The sequence below is a fragment of the Caenorhabditis elegans genome, chromosome V, assembly GCF_000002985.6.
Source record: "Caenorhabditis elegans chromosome V".
NCBI classification, from domain to species: domain Eukaryota; kingdom Metazoa; phylum Nematoda; class Chromadorea; order Rhabditida; family Rhabditidae; genus Caenorhabditis; species Caenorhabditis elegans.
Window position 1 is genome coordinate 2,374,872 of NC_003283.11, and position 16,457 is coordinate 2,391,328.

At 40.1% G+C, this 16,457-nt stretch overlaps 3 protein-coding genes across 9 annotated transcripts; 2 read left to right on the forward strand and 1 right to left on the reverse strand.

The window, feature by feature from the left end:
* Positions 1-171: 171 nt before the first annotated feature.
* mct-1 lies at positions 172-4,634 on the reverse strand (the record flags this gene model as incomplete). Of its 3 annotated transcripts, NM_071254.2 has the most annotated exons (5): positions 172-470; positions 1,430-1,897; positions 2,828-3,400; positions 3,911-4,081; positions 4,511-4,634. In NM_071254.2, the coding sequence occupies 5 exons, from the start codon at positions 4,632-4,634 to the stop codon at positions 172-174; spliced, it is 1,635 nt and encodes a 544-aa protein (NP_503655.2). The 3 variants fall into 3 exon arrangements, with proteins under 3 accessions (NP_503655.2, NP_001303759.1, NP_001303760.1); NM_001316830.1 differs by lacking the exons at positions 3,911-4,081; positions 4,511-4,634 and having other exon boundaries at positions 2,828-3,239; NM_001316831.1 differs by lacking the exons at positions 1,430-1,897; positions 2,828-3,400; positions 3,911-4,081; positions 4,511-4,634 and having other exon boundaries at positions 172-390.
* Positions 4,635-7,361: 2,727 nt separating this feature from the next.
* Positions 7,362-9,551, forward strand: Y19D10A.5 (the record flags this gene model as incomplete). Of its 2 annotated transcripts, NM_071255.2 has the most annotated exons (3): positions 7,362-7,483; positions 8,141-9,185; positions 9,282-9,551. In NM_071255.2, 3 exons carry the CDS (start codon positions 7,362-7,364, stop codon positions 9,549-9,551), a joined length of 1,437 nt encoding a protein of 478 aa, NP_503656.2. The 2 variants fall into 2 exon arrangements, with proteins under 2 accessions (NP_503656.2, NP_001303763.1); NM_001316834.1 differs by lacking the exons at positions 7,362-7,483; positions 8,141-9,185 and having other exon boundaries at positions 9,327-9,551.
* A 1,533-nt stretch (positions 9,552-11,084) lies between these two features.
* Y19D10A.4 lies at positions 11,085-15,851 on the forward strand (the record flags this gene model as incomplete). Of its 4 annotated transcripts, NM_071256.2 has the most annotated exons (8): positions 11,085-11,218; positions 11,267-11,370; positions 11,418-11,532; positions 12,308-12,521; positions 12,580-12,728; positions 13,491-13,794; positions 14,411-14,689; positions 15,723-15,851. In NM_071256.2, the coding sequence occupies 8 exons, from the start codon at positions 11,085-11,087 to the stop codon at positions 15,849-15,851; spliced, it is 1,428 nt and encodes a 475-aa protein (NP_503657.2). The 4 variants fall into 4 exon arrangements, 3 of the variants coding, with proteins under 3 accessions (NP_503657.2, NP_001303761.1, NP_001303762.1); NR_133590.1 differs by lacking the exons at positions 11,085-11,218; positions 11,267-11,370; positions 11,418-11,532 and having other exon boundaries at positions 12,307-12,521; NM_001316832.1 differs by lacking the exons at positions 11,085-11,218; positions 11,267-11,370; positions 11,418-11,532; positions 12,308-12,521 and having other exon boundaries at positions 12,598-12,728.
* Between the last annotated feature and the right edge of the window lie 606 nt (positions 15,852-16,457).

The following is a 16,457-nucleotide window of genomic DNA, read 5'->3' on the forward strand; positions in this document are numbered from 1 at the left end:
CTATTTGAAAAAAAAATGCTTGAGGGATGGAGATGAGAGAGTTGAACTCTTCGGAACTTTTTGGGGGGAAAATGGGGAAACAGATAAAAATCGGAATTAGAATTAAAGGAATAGGATATTCAAACAAACAAAAATTTAAAAAAAAAATTGAGATATTTTTAAAACAAAAAATTAGGATGCTTCAGAGATCACACGCATCTCGGTTCCGGCGCGTGCGAGTTTTTTCGACTCTTCCCACGCCTTCAGCTCTGGCAAACGGATAGTCATGACGCCGGAGAAGGCGAAAATGATGCCCATCACGTAGAAGCTAATGTCGTAGTTGCCAGTGATATCCTTGATTTGAGCGGCAATCGGCCCGCCGACGACAGCGCCGATTCCCATGAAAACCATCAGGATGCCGAACGCGTTCGACAGCTTTTCGACTCCGATCAGCTCGACGCAGATGACCGAACGAAGAGCGGCGAAGCAAGCTGAAATGGAGAAATAGTTCAAGATTTATTAATTTAATATGGGGACCAAGGGTGTCGGTTTTTCGATTTTTTTTTTCGACAAAACCGAAGATTTATCGTTTTTTTTCAGAAAAAAATTGGGGCCAAATTCGTTCAAAAAAGTATTTAAAAAAATTTTCGGTGGCTCCTTTGATGGGGACATTCGCTTTTTTTTGGATTTTTAAAAAGAAAAACTGATTACTTTTTTTTTTTCAAAAACACGCTCGAAATTTTTTTAACTGATTTTTTTAAATATTTAAGTTTTTTTTTAATTTTTGGTTTTTTTTTTCGTGAAAAAACGCGCTCCACGGACAATCGACAACACTCCACCTCCAAAAATTTGGGTCTCATCGGGTATTTGGCGATAAAAACGCAAATTTGAAATTTTTAAAATAGTTTGCCAATTTTCAAGCATTTTTCGCCGTTTTTTAGGTAGTTTTTGTGATTTTTAAGCCGAAATTAAATTTTTTAATTCAATTTCGACGTGAAAATTATTAAAACAACGAAAAATGATAGAAAACAGGGGAAATCGGCAAAAAAAAAAATTAAAACCGGCAAATTGAGGCCAGAATCAACCAATTTTCGCTTTTTTCGTCATTTTTCCATTGTTTTTCTTATCGATTTTAAGCTGAAATTAATGAAATAAAATTATAAATATTATTTTATCAATTTCGACATAAAAATCAATAAAAACAACGAAAAATTTAACAATAAAAATGAAAAATGCTCGAAAATACGACTTTTCTGTCAAATACCTAACGAGACCCAAATTTTGTGGGCGGAGTATTACCGATTGTCCGTGGAGCGCGTTTCCACCTTAATTTCGCAAATTTTTTGTGGTTATTGATATTTTAAGTCCGAAATTGATATTTTAAACATCTTTTTTTTCAATTTCGACGTAAAAATCGTTAAAAGCAACGGGATTTTTCTCCAAAACTCACCAACTCCGGCACTGAACGGGATGCAGAAAACGACGTAATGCCAGAGCTCAGTGCAAAATGGCACAAAGAGCATCGAGGTTCCGGCGATGATGGTGGCGACGTTGGAAACTTGAAGAGCCGACATTTTCGGATGATCAGCGACCATTCCACATCCGATACGGAACATAATGTTGAAAGCACCGATTAGAGTGACTGGAAGTGACAATTCAGCATCAGTAAAATCCGGATTCTTCTGCTTCATGGCAAGAGCCAAGTAGACGAATGGAACAAGGAACGAGAGGACGGTGAAAGTTCCTGAGACGGCAAGAGTCATGAATGATGGAGAGAAGAGAAGATCCTTGTCGAGCACAGAGCACAGTGATTCCTTGAATTTGGTGAATTTGCTCTTCTTGACGACATGATGGACGGTGTGGTGTTCGGTGGCGTGGACGACATGAGCTTCAGCAGATTCGGCGGCTTTCCGGTCCACTGAAAATGAAAAATTGAGATTTTTTGGAGATTATTTAGAGGCCCCACGGAAAGGAAATTCGCAAAAAGGTGATCTAGCACAGTGCCAACGCATAAAACGCGATTTTTCTCGAAGAAAACGAGGGCCCACGAAAAGGGGAAATTGTCACTGTGCCAACGCACAAAACGCTTTTTTATTCATTTAACGCACGACTTTTTTCGAAATTCTTCTAGAAGATACGCTTAACAACGCGCGACGCGTAATTTCGGAGCATCGTTGTATCGTTTTCTTTGAGAAAAAGTATGTTTTGTGCGTTGGCACAGTGCCAGACCCCTTTTCGTGGGTCCTCATGATTTAGCTTCAAGCTTTCAAAAAAAAAAAATCAAAATTGCCTCAAATTCAAAAAATACTCGATTTTTTTAAATTTTGGCCAAAATTCCCTCCAAAATGAAAACTGTATCCTATTACGGAAGCTGAAAATTCTGAGAATGCACATTTTGCAACATATTTGACGCGCAAAATATCCCGTAGCGAATACTACAGTAACCCTTTGAATGGTTACTGTAGCGCTTGTGTCGATTTACGGGATATCGAATTTTGAAATGGTTTTTTTTTTGCGAATTGTGACAGCGATATTGCATTAAAATTACGCTGTCACTATTCGAAAAAGAAATTATTTCGAAAATCGAGCCCCGTAAATCGACATCAGCAGCAATACAGTCGTCATTTACAGGATTACTGTAGTTTTCGCTACGAGATATTTTGCGCGTCAAATATGTTGTGTAATACGCATTCTCAAAATTTTGCGATCCCGTAATAAGTTGCAGTTCTCCTTTTGGAGGGAATTTAGCTAAAAATTGAAAAATCACGTTTTTTCCTGTTTTTTATGGTTTCTCTGAATTTGAGACAATTTTGGATTTTTTTAAAAAGAAAAATTCCCAAAAACGAACAAGTATTGGAACGGCTTCTGCTAACTGGAGCATTTCCGGCGTAAAAAGTGTCAGCATTGTGTCCGGGGCGATTGAGCTCTTCCAAATCGTTACGAACATCTTCGAGCAGTCTCTGTGTCGGCTCTTCCGGCTTTCCTTCGTAATTTCTGACCATTTTCGCGACTTTTTTGACCTGATGTTCAGTGGCTTTAAGTGGAGCGAAAAGAAGCGAGAAAAGTGATCCGGAAATGGCAATTGCGGCCAGATAAACCATAAATGAGCCGACATCTTTACCGAAATAATCAAAGACGGGCCCGTTGATCGTCGAGAAGACCATCGTACCGATTCCCGAGCCGCAGACGGCAATTCCGGTGGCGACGCTGCGTTTTTTCGCGAAATATGTCGAGAGAATGACAATCGACGGGAGATACATACATCCGAAACCGATTCCACCGAGAACTCCGAACAGGAGATAAAGTTCCCAGATTGTGCTGGCGAAACGGGACAGGAGGAAGGCGGTGGTGGCGAGAATCGATCCGGCGATCGCTACCGATCTGATTCCGAACACATTGACGAACGACGAGGCCAGTGGTCCTGAAATTGGGGTTTTTTTGTTGGAATTAAAAAAAAATTATTTTTTCGAAAATCAAAAATTTTATCGTTTTTTTTTGTTGATATTTTCAACAAAAAATGCAAAAATTTTCATTTCAGAGAATTTTTGCAAAAATCAGCATCACACAGAAAAAGAGGCGGAGCCTAATTTTGCAACTCTGCGGCACGGTTTCTTCTTCTTTTTTTTTTAATTTTTTACGTTTCATACGATTTTAAATACATTTCATGCTAAATTAGTTGTGAAAACACGAAATATCTTCAGAATCGTAAACCGTTACATTTTCATTTCAAAAAATCGACAAAACCGTGCCGCAGAGTTGCGAAAATAGGCTCCACCTCTTTTTCTGTGCGACGCTGCTTTTTCGCTTTTTTTTCTATAAAAAAATACCAAAATTTTCAGATTTTCTTTTTCAAAAAATCGCATTTTTCTTGGAAAAATCCGAAAAACTAAAATTTTTTAAATTTTTCGAAAATAATTTTTTTTTCTCTCACCAGCAAGATAATAGCATCCGGTGAGAATCGAGATGACAGCACCGGCAACCGATGTGGATCCAAACTGATCTGCCCAGATCGGTACAAGGATCTTTCCACACGTGTAGATCACCCCGTCGACCGCCATGTTGACCAGGAAACTCGCGGCGACCACAACCCATCCGTAACCACCTGGAAAAATTGAATTTTTGAGATTTGTTAACCTCAAAAATTAAGCAACTATTTAACTGACTACTGTAGTGTCGATTTACGGGCTCGATCTTTGAAATGAATCAAAATCAGTTATTTATCGATAGAATATTAAAGGATATTAAAAGAATGCCCAACAATAGCAAAACAATACGAAAAACAAAAAGAATCGAACATGAATTAATTTCGGAAATCGAGCCCGTAAATCGACACAAACGCTACAGTAGTCTTAAGATTTAAGAGTTTTTTTCTCAGAATTTCGATACTTTTTTTGAATTTTTTTTGTTTTTAGTAAACCGAAACGTCGAAGTATTCTTAGAATTTGTCGCCTTTCAAACAGAAAATATATTAATTCTATGTTGAATTTTTTATCAATTTTTTTTTTCAAATCAAGACTGTATGACTCCTCACCATCCGGCGGCGTGACTTTCCCGACTTCCTCGACTTGCTCTTCAAAATTTTCGGCGGCCGTCACAGCGACGGTAACCTCTTTCTTTTCCGCATCGAGCGGTCCATCGATGGGTTGTTTGGACATTGTCGTCTGGAAAACGAAAGAATATTTTGTAAATAAGGATATTGTAATAATTCAATAGGAGTACTGTATAATTATTGTAGATTGGGAAAAATTGCGATTTTTTTTTGAAGGGAGTACTGTAGGATTACTGTAGTTTTGATCTTTTGAAGTGATATTACGGGATCAAAAATTTCTGAGAATACACAGTTTGCAACATATTTGACGCGCAAAATATCTCGCAGCGAAAACTACAGTAATCCTTTAAATGACTACTGTAGCGCTTGTGTCGATTTACGGGATCTCGATTTTTGAAATGAATATTTCTTTTCGAATAGTGACAGCGATATCCCGTTTTCCTTCGTTTTTATTTTTTATTTTCTCATTTCTTAAGCAATTACAGTGCATTTGTTTTTCCACTTCTACGATATTAAAGGAGGCGCTTATTTATGCGGAATCGTCTTGCCGCGCGTTTAGTCATCATTTCCAGCAGTTTCTGTGTAAACATCGTAGATCACAAAATGTTTATCTCATATTTCGTTTTCTGTTGGTTTTTCACAAATTATTTGTGATCTACGCGAATTTTGAACAGAAACTGCTAACAATGATGACTAAACGCGCGGCAAGACCATTCCGCATAAATAAGCGCCTCCCTTTAATATCGTAGAAGTGGAAAAACAAATGCACTGCAATTGCTTAAAAAATACGAAAAAACCGAAGGAGAACGGGATATCACTGTCACAATTCGAAAAGAAATATTCATTTCAAAAATCGAGATCCCGTAAATCGACACAAGCGCTACAGTAGTCATTTAAAGAGTTACTGTAGTTTTCGCTACGAGATATTTTGCGCGTCAATTGTGTTGTAAAATGTGCATTCTCAGAATATTACAACCCAGTGAAGGAAAAAACTGTCGACCAAGAAGTAATGAGCCGACGAAAAAAGCCGCGAGAGTAGTAGGTTGAGCTTCTTCGGTTTAAATAAAGGATAAAAAATCGTCCCCCCTCTCCCCACGTGGAACAGTGGCGCAACAGTTCGCCCCCCACCGCTAAAGGGGGTCAAATCAAAAGGAGAAGAGCAAATAGATCAAATCAACAGAGAGAGAGATAGGAAAATAATCGTCAGTTTTCAATAAAAATGAAACACTTGAAGCCTTGATCGTGGTGGATGATCGAATGGGGGTAGGCGGAGCGCCTTCTCTGTATGTTTTGATTATTACAACCGAACCACCGATCGTCGGAGAGAAGACAATAGAAGAATTGGAGCGAAATTGGAAAAATGAATGACGAGGAGTCTCACGAGGAGGGGAATCGAGACCATTTTTGTGATGAATCACTAAATTGCACCATAAACAACAGGAAAACAGGCAAAAATCGCAAACTGGATAATATTCAAATTCGAAAGAGGCAGCGGAAAATTCCAAAGGAACGACTTTTTTAATTGAATTCAATTCGAAACGAATCGACTCTGCTCAACAGTTCTTTGTCGACAGTATAAAGGAATTTTCATTTCCCAAGCAGGGGTGCCGCCGAAAATTCTTTGGAAAACCGAAGAATTTTCGTTTTTGGGCAATTTTGACCACTTTTTTCGGTTTTTCAAGAAAGAAAAACCGAAAAACCGGCAGACCTGGGCAATAAATTATTCAACTTATCACCCCCCCCCCCCCCCCTGATTATCACGGAGGTAAAAAGAGCACCAAGTGGCACCACGCTTTATCAGTTAGCTCTACCAACATGCACTTTCGATGAAGAGAGCTCCCAACGGCAGCTGGCAAACGGCTGGTATCAGTGGCAAAAAACCTGATAGGGTTATGTCGAACTTGGAGAAATACATCAAATTTTTTCTTGTTCATTCACGAATTGGAAAAGTTTCAGCCACAGTTTGTGTCAGAGATGGGCGGCAATTTTTAGTCGGTAAATCGGCAACTTGCCGGTTTGCCGGAAATTTACAATTCTGCTAATACAATTTGCCGGAAATGTTCAACTCCGGAAATGTGCCTGTTTGCCGGATATTTGAGTTCTGTCAATTTGCTTTCTAATTTTTTTTTTTTAATTTGCTGATTTTCCGGAAAATTCTCCATTCCGGAAATTTGCCGGCAAATTCTCCATTCCGGAAATTTGCCCATTTGCCGGAAAATTGAATTCCGCCAATTTGCCGGAGATTTTCAACTCCGTCAATTTGCCGATTTTCCGGAAATTTCCAATTCCGCCAAATTGCCGATTTGCCGGAAATTTCCAATTCCGCCAATTTGCCAGAAAATTTCAATTCCGTCAATTTGCCGATTTGCTGGAAAAAATCGTTTGCTGTATGTTCAGACACAGATTGTGTTCTATTTCGGGATCAGAGAGTTCAACGGAACACCCAACATCTCTATCATCAAAGAAGTTTTGCCGACACGGAAATTCCTACAGTGCCCCTAAAAAAACTTCCGATCTTCGAAACAAATTTCAGATGACGTGACTTTTCCCGGTATAATGATGCAAAATTACAAAATATTTTTAAGAGCAATAATCCGATCCAGAGTTCAAAATCGTGTGCCAAACACACTCGCACCACAAATCACCTATTCAAAACGTATGCAAATCAGCAGCCAGTGTATCGATAAAAACTGGGGGGAGTTGTTCGACGGTATTCTGATTTCTGTGATTTTTTTGTCATTCTTTTCCTCATGATTTTGAAATGTTCCATTGATTTCTAAAATCTATTAATGTTTTTTTTTCCCCCGTTTCCATTTTTTGATTTAGAGAGAGGATGCGACGAGTCGGCGATGCTGAGGAAAAAATTGAAAAATCAGATGAAATGTCGGAGAATTCCAGGAAGACTTCAAAAATATTGTGTTGCAATCTGACGCGATATTTGATTTTGATTCTGACGTAAGTTTTGAGAATGTTCGATCACTTTATATTACAGGAACAAAAAATTCTGAGATTGCGTATTGCGCAACACAATTGACGCGCAAAATGTCTCGTAGCGAAAACTACAGTAACTCTTTAAATGACTACTGTAGCACTTGTGTCGATTTATGGGGATCTCGATTTTTTTTTTGGCGAATTGTGACAGAACAGCGTTATTCCATTTTCGGGTTGTGTCAAAGTGTCTCATTCCGGCTTGATCTACGTAGATCTACAAAAAATGCGGGAAACGAGACGCAGAGTTCTCAACTGATTTCGCATGGTTAAGAACGTGCTGACGACACAATTTTTTGGAAAAAAAATCCCGCATTTTTGTAGATCAAACCGTGATGGGTCAGCCTAGCACCTTTATTTCTTCGTATTATTTTAGCTTTTTTTTTGGCTCAATTTTACTATTCTATCGATAAATCGATAATTAAGCAAAAAGTGAGAAAATATAACGAAGAAACGAAGGGAAATTCATTTCAAAAATCGAGATCCCGTAAATCGACACCAGCGCTACAGTAGTCACTTAAAGAATTACTGTAGTTTTCGCTACGAGATATTTTGCGCGTCAAATATGTTGCCCAATACGCATTCTCAGAATTCAACGTTCCCATAATACCAAAACTTCTTCAGATTAACATGTCTGACACTGCTCCAAATGAACTCATTGGCGTTCAATTTCACAGTAATCTGTATGTCAGATGTCTCAGACGATTACCATATCACTCATCCAAACGAAACTCATTGGTTTGAAGATAGTAACATGAAATCTCTGGTATTTTCATCGATGGCAGTCGGCGGCCTATTAGGATTATTAATTGCTATGCCATTAATGCATCGAGTCGGTGTTCGTCTAGTATTGAGCATTTGTGGTGTATTCTCAATACTCGGAACCATACTATTCCCGCTAGCTGTCGAGTGGAACTTTTTCAGCGTTCTTGTAGTGCGATTTCTACAAGGATTGGGGATTAGTATGGTCTTTACAGTTCTGGGCTCCGTGCCGACAGCATGGGCTCCAAATAATGAATCTGGCACTTTTTTGGCAGTTCTATCGTGTGCATTCCAGTGGAGTAACGTGATCTGCATGCCAATTTCTGGATTCCTATGTGAATCATCCTGGGGGTGGAGATCGATCTACTACCTCTTCGGAATTGTCACCATAGTATTTTTCCTGGCGTTCTACTTTTTCTACACAGATTCTCCGACAGATCATAGGAATGTTTCGAACAAAGAGTTAAGCCTTATCTTGCAAGATAAGACTGTAACTCATAAGGAACCAGTTCCATATTTGGCTATTTGCAAGGATCCTTGTGTGCTTGTCACTTGGATGTCCAACATCGGTGGAAACCTCGGATTTTTAACCTTGGTACTCTACGGTCCAACCTATTTGCGTGAAGTTTTGAATTTCGAAGTTCGCGGAACTGGCTTCGCTAGTGCTCTTCCATTCTTGCTCTCAGCAGCTGTCAAATCTATAGCCGGACAGCTATCAGATCGCTGTGATTTTGTATCAGAACGGGTTAGATTTACAATTTGCGGAATCGTTGCAAGACTCGGCTTGGCAATCGGTTATATCGGAATGGCAACGACGTCGAGCAGGCTAGTGGCTCAAATTGCGTTCACTTTTTCGATTGCTGTATCCGGACTGAACATTATGGGAACAGTGAAATGTCTACAGCTGGTCAGTTGTTCGAAATTCCATTCTTTTTCTGATCCTGCTTAATGTCTCCAACTCTTTTCAATATTGACTCAGCCTATTAACCTCTGCACTTTTCAGCGCTGCAAACAACATGTGCACTTTGCCGTCTCCGTCATCGCACTCATGGCCTATGTGATTCAATTCGGCGCGCCAATCCTCGTCGGAATCATTTGTCCAGATAACACCGCAGAACAGTGGGGATGGTTCTTCTTGATCGTCGGAATTATTGTGTTCGTCACAAGTGCACCCTTTCCATGGTTTACAACTGCCGAGCCAGCCGACTACACGCTATCCAGGGAAAAACAGTTGGAAATTGCGAAACACAAAGAATTGCAGGAATGTTGCTGAACGATTGTGTTGTTTTGCAATTATATTGCTTGTTGCATCATTTATTTGATCTCGCTCCTCGGGATTTTTTTTCGAATTTAAAATTAATAAAATTCTTATTATTATTTCATATCTGTTCCAGGAATATTAGAAAGAAATCTAAAATGAAGGAAAACTGACGGTTTTAGATTGAAAAATTGTAAAATAATTTTATGGCGGTTCAAAAAAGGTTTCAGCTAAAATTTCAGCTAAAATCTCCATTTTCGTGTCAGTTGCCGGATATTGTTAGAAGAGTTTCATCCTTAATTACACAAATTTCCGGAATTGAAATTTCCGGAAAATCGGCAAATTGCCGGAATTGAAATTTCCGGAAAATCGGCAAATTGCCGGAATTGAAAAGTTTTTGACAAATCGGCAACTTGCCGGAGTTGAAAATTTCCGGCAAATTGTCAAATTACCGGGATTGAACATTTTCTTTCGAAAAGTAGGCAAAATTAGCTTTTTTTCATCGAAATTTTGAACCGTCATACAATTTTTTTGAGAAGCCTCATTGCAAAATTCGTTCATTTCGGAATTTTTGAGCGCATGTAAACAAAAAACCAATCCCGTTAGTCATTTTTTTAACGATTTTTGACGATAAAAGCTCTCCAATAAATAGTGCAAATTGGGATATTTCCAGTAATTCAAAATAGGGTATGCGGCGATCGCCGTTCGACAAATTTTTTGCCGGTTTCCCGATTTGCCCAAAATTTCCAGCGATTGCCATTTTTCCGGCATATTCGGGAATCGGCAATTTGTTGGTTTGCTAAGTTGCCAAAAATTTTCAATTCGGGCATTTTGCCGATTTGCCGGACATCCCTGGTTCAGGTCTTCAAATGCTTACTGTATCTCAGCATCTGAGCAACAAAGAGTAATATTCCACAGACCAAGCATCTTCTAGAACCATTATCAGGTAAGAACGAAGCCTTCGGTGCAATAAATACCCCAAAAGCTGTATCAAAAGTGCACCAAGAAGTGATCAAATTTCTTGACTCATTGTAGAGAAAAAATCAAAAGATCGACTCGATAACACAGACAGATTGGAGATCAAACAACTAGAATGTAAATGCGTAGATGACGAATTTGTTTCGCAACCGAACGGAGAAAAAGCTGTCTTTTGTCATGATTATCATTATTTCAATTTCAATGAATCAATTCTGATTCAATGATCCGCAAGCCGTATTCGAACGTCGTAGATCACTTTTTGAAATTCCATCACTCAGTCCTACATTGTGCAATAATGATGACATTTCCATGTGTTACACAGTCAGTCCGGTACCACGAGGGCTGGCTGAGTGCTCTTTGTTCGCGCTCAACGCCTGCCTGCGTCTTGGCAATTTTCCCCTATCCCACTTGAACTCAACTGTTTTCAGTTCAAATATTCAAAAATTCCGATGTTTGTTGCATTTTTTTCCCGTATATCATCCCTTTTTCAGTACGGAAGAGTATTCGGAAGAGCTCACAGAACCAGCGAATGCAAATCGGGCCTAGAATTTGATACAAAAACGGCGGAAAATGCGTGTAACAGGTGACTACGAGATGGTGAAGGTCGTCGGCGGCGGTGATTCGGATATTTTCGAGACTCCACAGCGGAAAATTTCCAATTTCGTGTTTTGGAATCAGACGCGGGTCTTCATTTTGATTCTCTCGTAAGCTTTTTTCTCTGCGTTTTCACCGAAAAACCAGGTCATTTTCAGCCTAACATGCATGACATTAACCCAAATCAACTCTCAAATCTTCACATTTACTGTGATATGTATGGATGATCTAATTGTGGAGCAGCAGACGAGCAACTTGACGGGTAAGTCTAATAATTTTTGATTTTTAAGCAAAAAAAATCAATTTCAGAACCCCACTGGATCGAAGGAACTACTGAAAAATCGATTTTATTCTCGGCAACAGCGATCGGCGCCCTGGTAGCACTTATTCCCTCGGTACCCATCCTTAACAGTCTGGGAGTCAGGTTTGTAGTTGATTTTTGCCATTTTTTGTTGAAATTTGATTTGAAAACCTACACAAATCGGCGACGTTTTCAGTTGTTGTAGTTGTTTATTGACGCTGTTGACGTCTCCTGAAAAAAGAAATGTCTTAAAAAAATTTTAATTTTGCGATTAAAAATTATGAGTTTACGCAAGAGTTTTTGAAGAAAAAGTCTTTTTTTAAGTAATTTTAAATAATTTTCGACATTTTTTAATTGAAAACCATCGACGAATGGTTGAAAAATCAAGAAAATTGAGCAAAAATGAGGAAAAATGAAGAAAAACAACTAAAAATTAATTCGATCGGCACGACGGGTCTCGCCACGAAAATGGTTGACTACTGTAGCTCAGAAATTTTATTTTGACTATTTTAAGATTTTCCCTTGAATTTTTGGGGAAAAATCACTGAAATTTGTTGAATAATTAGGAAAATTGAGCGAAAATTAACAAAATCGAGAGAAAATTGCAAAAAATTTGAAAATTTAGCAAAAACGATGGGTTTCGACCCAAAAAATTGGATTTTCGTCTGTTTTCATAGTTTTTTGATCGATTTTTCATTCAACAGTTTTACTTTAAAAATCGCAGAAATTAATTTGAGCGGCGCGGCGGGTCTCGCCACGATAACGCAGGACTACTGTACCGGAGAACTTGTTATGTGTGGTTTATTTAATAAAAATCGGAAAATCAACTAGTTTTTGACGGAAAATTGATTATTTTTCAAGCAAATTGTCGCAAAAAAATCGAAAAATTAATTTTCAGACTAACCTTGTCATTTTGCGGACTCTGCTCCACACTTGGCACCTTCTTCACACCGCTCGCCGTCACTTATAGCTTTTACCTCGTCGTTTTCTGCCGTGTTCTTCAGGGAATCGGGATAAGTGTGATTCTGACAGTTCTCGGTGTAATTCCTTCATATTGGTCGCCAAAAACCGAATACAGTACCTATTTGGCGATATTATCGTGTGCCTGGCAGGTTTGTTGCAGTAGAGCGCGTTTGCAGCAATTTTGGGGTTTAAACACGTTTTTTTCAGTTTTCAAATGTGATTTTCATGCCGATTTCGGGGATTTTGTGCGATTCTTCGTTCGGTTGGCGGTCGATTTATTATGTTTTCGGCGTGGCTACTGGGTTTTTTTATTTCGTGTTTTTCATGTTTTACACGGATATTCCCGGAATTCATAAGTAGGTTTTACAACAAAAATTTAAAAAAAAAACATTATTTTTTCTTTGACGGCCGAAAAAAATTCGGTGGCCTAGTTTTATAAAAAGTTCTGCCACCAACTTTTGTTTGGAAAATTCGGCCGCCACCTTTTGTGGAAAACTCGACCACCCTTTTTGTGTGGAAAACTCGGTCACCAATATAGTGTAGAAACCTCGGCCACCACCTTTTATGGAAATTCGGCCACGAACTCAGCATAGAAAACTCGGCCAGCAATTTAGAGTAAAAACTCGGCCACTAATTTAGTATGGAAATATCGGTCACTAATTCGGTGTACAAATCTCTGCCATGAATTCCGTATAAAAAACTCGGTCACCAATTTTGTATAGAAAACTCGGCCACCACCTTTTTGCGGAAAACTCGGCCACCATTTTCGAATATTAAACTAGGCCACAAAAATATTTTAAAAACTAGGCCACCAACTTATTTTAAAAACTTGGACACCAACTTATTATGAAACTCGGCCACCATTTAGAATAGAAAACCCGGCCACCAATTTCGTAAAGAGACCTCGGCCACCAATTTCGTAAAGAGACCTCGGCCGAATAACTTATAAAGAAAGTTCGGCCACCACCCTTTTATGAAAAAAAACTCGACCACCAGTTTAGTATTGAAAACTCGGCCACCAACATTTTATTAAAACTCGGCCACCAATTTCGTTTTGAAAACTCGGCCACAAACTTTGGATTATAAGTTAGGCCGCTAATTTTTTCGAAAATTTCCAGAAACGTCTCCGAAAAAGAGCTCGGCCAAATCGTCGAAGGAAAACCCGAGCACACTGTCCGTGAAGCCGTCCCATACTGGAAAATTTGCACAGACCGCTGTGTTCTGTCTGCGTGGGTGAGCTTCCTTGGCGGAAACCTCGGCTTCATCACCCTGCTTCTGTACGGACCAACTTATCTTCGAGAAGTTCTGCAATTCGATGTGAGGTCGACTGGATATATCAACGCGTTACCGTATGCTCTTTGTGCGATCTATAAATTTGGCGCCGGCAAAATTTCGGACCGGGTTACTTTTGCCAGTGATAAGGTTCGTTGTACAGAGTTTTTAGGTCTTGGTGCCGGCCTAGCGCCTGCCTGCATGATGCTTGCCTGACGCTTTCCTGACGCCTGCCTGATGCTTGCCTGACGCCTGCCTGACACCTGCCTGCCGGACACCTGCCTAACTCTTGCCTAGCGCCTGCTTGACGCCGACCTGACACTTGCCTGATGCGTGCCTGACGCTTGCCTGGCGCCTATCTGATTCTTGCCTGTCGCTTGCCTAGCACCTGCCTGGCGCCTTCTTGACACCTGCCTAACGCTTGCCTAGTGCCTGCCAGACGCTTTTTTGACACCTGCCTGGAGCCTGCCTGACGCTTGCCTGAGCTTGACTCGCACTTGCCTCACGTCAGTCTGACGCTTACCTGAAAAATACCTGACACCCACCTGACGCTTGTCCGACTATTGCCTGGAGCATGCCTGGCGCCTGCCTAACAATTGCCTGACGCCAGCCGGACACCTGCCTGATGCTTGCCTGACACCTGCCTGACACCTACCTGGCGCTTGCCTGACTCCTGCCTAGCGCCTGCCTAGTACCTGCCTGGCGCCTACCTGTTGCCTACCTCGCGCCTACATGTCGCCTGCCTTATTTAACACTCTTTTTCCAGGCAATCTACACATTCTGGCTCTTCTCCTCGATCATCGGACTCGGCATCGGCTACATAATCATGGCGTGGACTTCCGACCGAAACGTGGCCTTCGTTGCATTTGCCTTTGCCGTTGTCACGTCCGGTCTTATCATAATGGCATGTGTCAAGTGCCTGGCAATGAGATGTCAGCAGCATTGTCACTTTGCTGTCAGTGCGATCTCCTTCCTGTCGTACTGTGTTCAGTTCATCTCGCCGTTAGGAGTCGGCATTTTGTGTCCGGATAATACGCCAGATCAGGTAGCTTTTTGGGCGGGAAAACTACGGCACTCCGCATCTGGCCATGCACGCTCGCGTGTTGTTTATCATAATGCCGCTAGCACGGAGCGTCGTTTGCAGAGTCTCACGTGGTGTCAGAGTGTCCCATTTCGGTGTGATCTACGAAGATCTACAAAAAGTGCGGGAGAAGAGACGCAGAGTTTTCAACTGATTTTGCATGGTTAAGAACGTGCTGACGTCAAATTTTTTTGAGAAAAAAAATCCCGCATTTTTTGTAGATCAAACCGTAATGGGACGGAGTCTCACGATGTGTCAACGTGTCTCAGTCGGCTTGATCTACGTAGATCTACAAAAAATGCGGGAGAAGAGACGCAGACTTATTCTCTGATTTTGCATGAGTAAGAGCGTGCTGGCGTCACATTTTTGTCGGCAAAAAATTCCCGCATTTTTTGTAGATCAAACCGTAATGGGACGGAGTCTCACGATGTGTCAACGTGTCTCAGTCGGCTTGATCTACGTAGATCTACAAAAAATGCGGGAGAAGAGACGCAGACTTATTCTCTGATTTTGCATGAGTAAGAGCGTGCTGGCGTCACATTTTTGTCGGCAAAAAATTCCCGCATTTTTTGTAGATCAAACCGTAATGGGACGGAGTCTCACGATGTGTCAACGTGTCTCAGTCGGCTTGATCTACGTAGATCTACAAAAAATGCGGGAGAAGAGACGCAGAGTTTTCAACTGATTTTGCATGGTTAAGAACGTGCTGGCGTCACATTTTTGTCGGCAAAAAATTCCCACATTTCTTGTAGATCAAACCTTAATGGGACGGAGTCTCACGATGTGTCAACGTGTCTCAGTCGGCTTGATCTACGTAGATCTACAAAAAATGCGGGAGAAGAGACGCAGAGTTTTCAACTGATTTTGCATGGTTAAGAACGTGCGAATTCCCGCATTTTTTGTAGATCAAACCGTAATATGACAGATTGGCACCCAAAAAACACTGTAAACTTTCTGTCCTTTCCCATCATTTTTCTGTATCAATTTTTTGTTTTAGTGGTCACGCCTGTTCATCATCATCACCCTTATCATGATTATCACCAACGCTCCATTCCCATGGTTGACCACTCAACAAGCCGCTAATTATACGAAACGAAAAGATCCAAAGGCATTCGAGAAGTGTTAGCGGTGCTCTTTTTTTTGTCCTGACGTTATATGTAGATTTTGATTGGTTTTTTGAGTTTTTTTTTTACCCAAAGAAAGTTTTATTTGAAAATTGAATAAATTTGTTTCTTTTTTTAGTTTTGAAAAAATCGATTTTTTTTCAATACTTCGATTTGCTAGAGTTTTGGAAAATCACGTGGTGTCAGAGTGCCCCATTTTGGTTTGATATACGTAGATCTACAAAAAATGCGGCAGACTTTTCAACTGATTTTGCATGGTTAAGAACGTGCAGACGTCACATTTTTTGGGGGCGAAAATTCCCGCATTTCTTGTAGATCAAACCGTAATGGGGCAGCCTGGCACCACGAAAATTATTTTTTCAGCACAAAAGATTTTAACTTGACTTCAAAAGGTTTTAACAAATCATTACAGTAAAAAACACTTGAAGTAGGCTCCGCCTATATCTTGGCTTTCAAAAAAAATTTTTATTTTTATTCGCATTTTCTTCTCACTTAATTTCAGTTCTCTTGAAGTTTTCAAAATAATTATTTTTTTAATTAATATAATAATTTATGCCTGAAATTATTTACCTATTTTTTTGAGGAGTTGTCGAACTTTGAAATGGTTT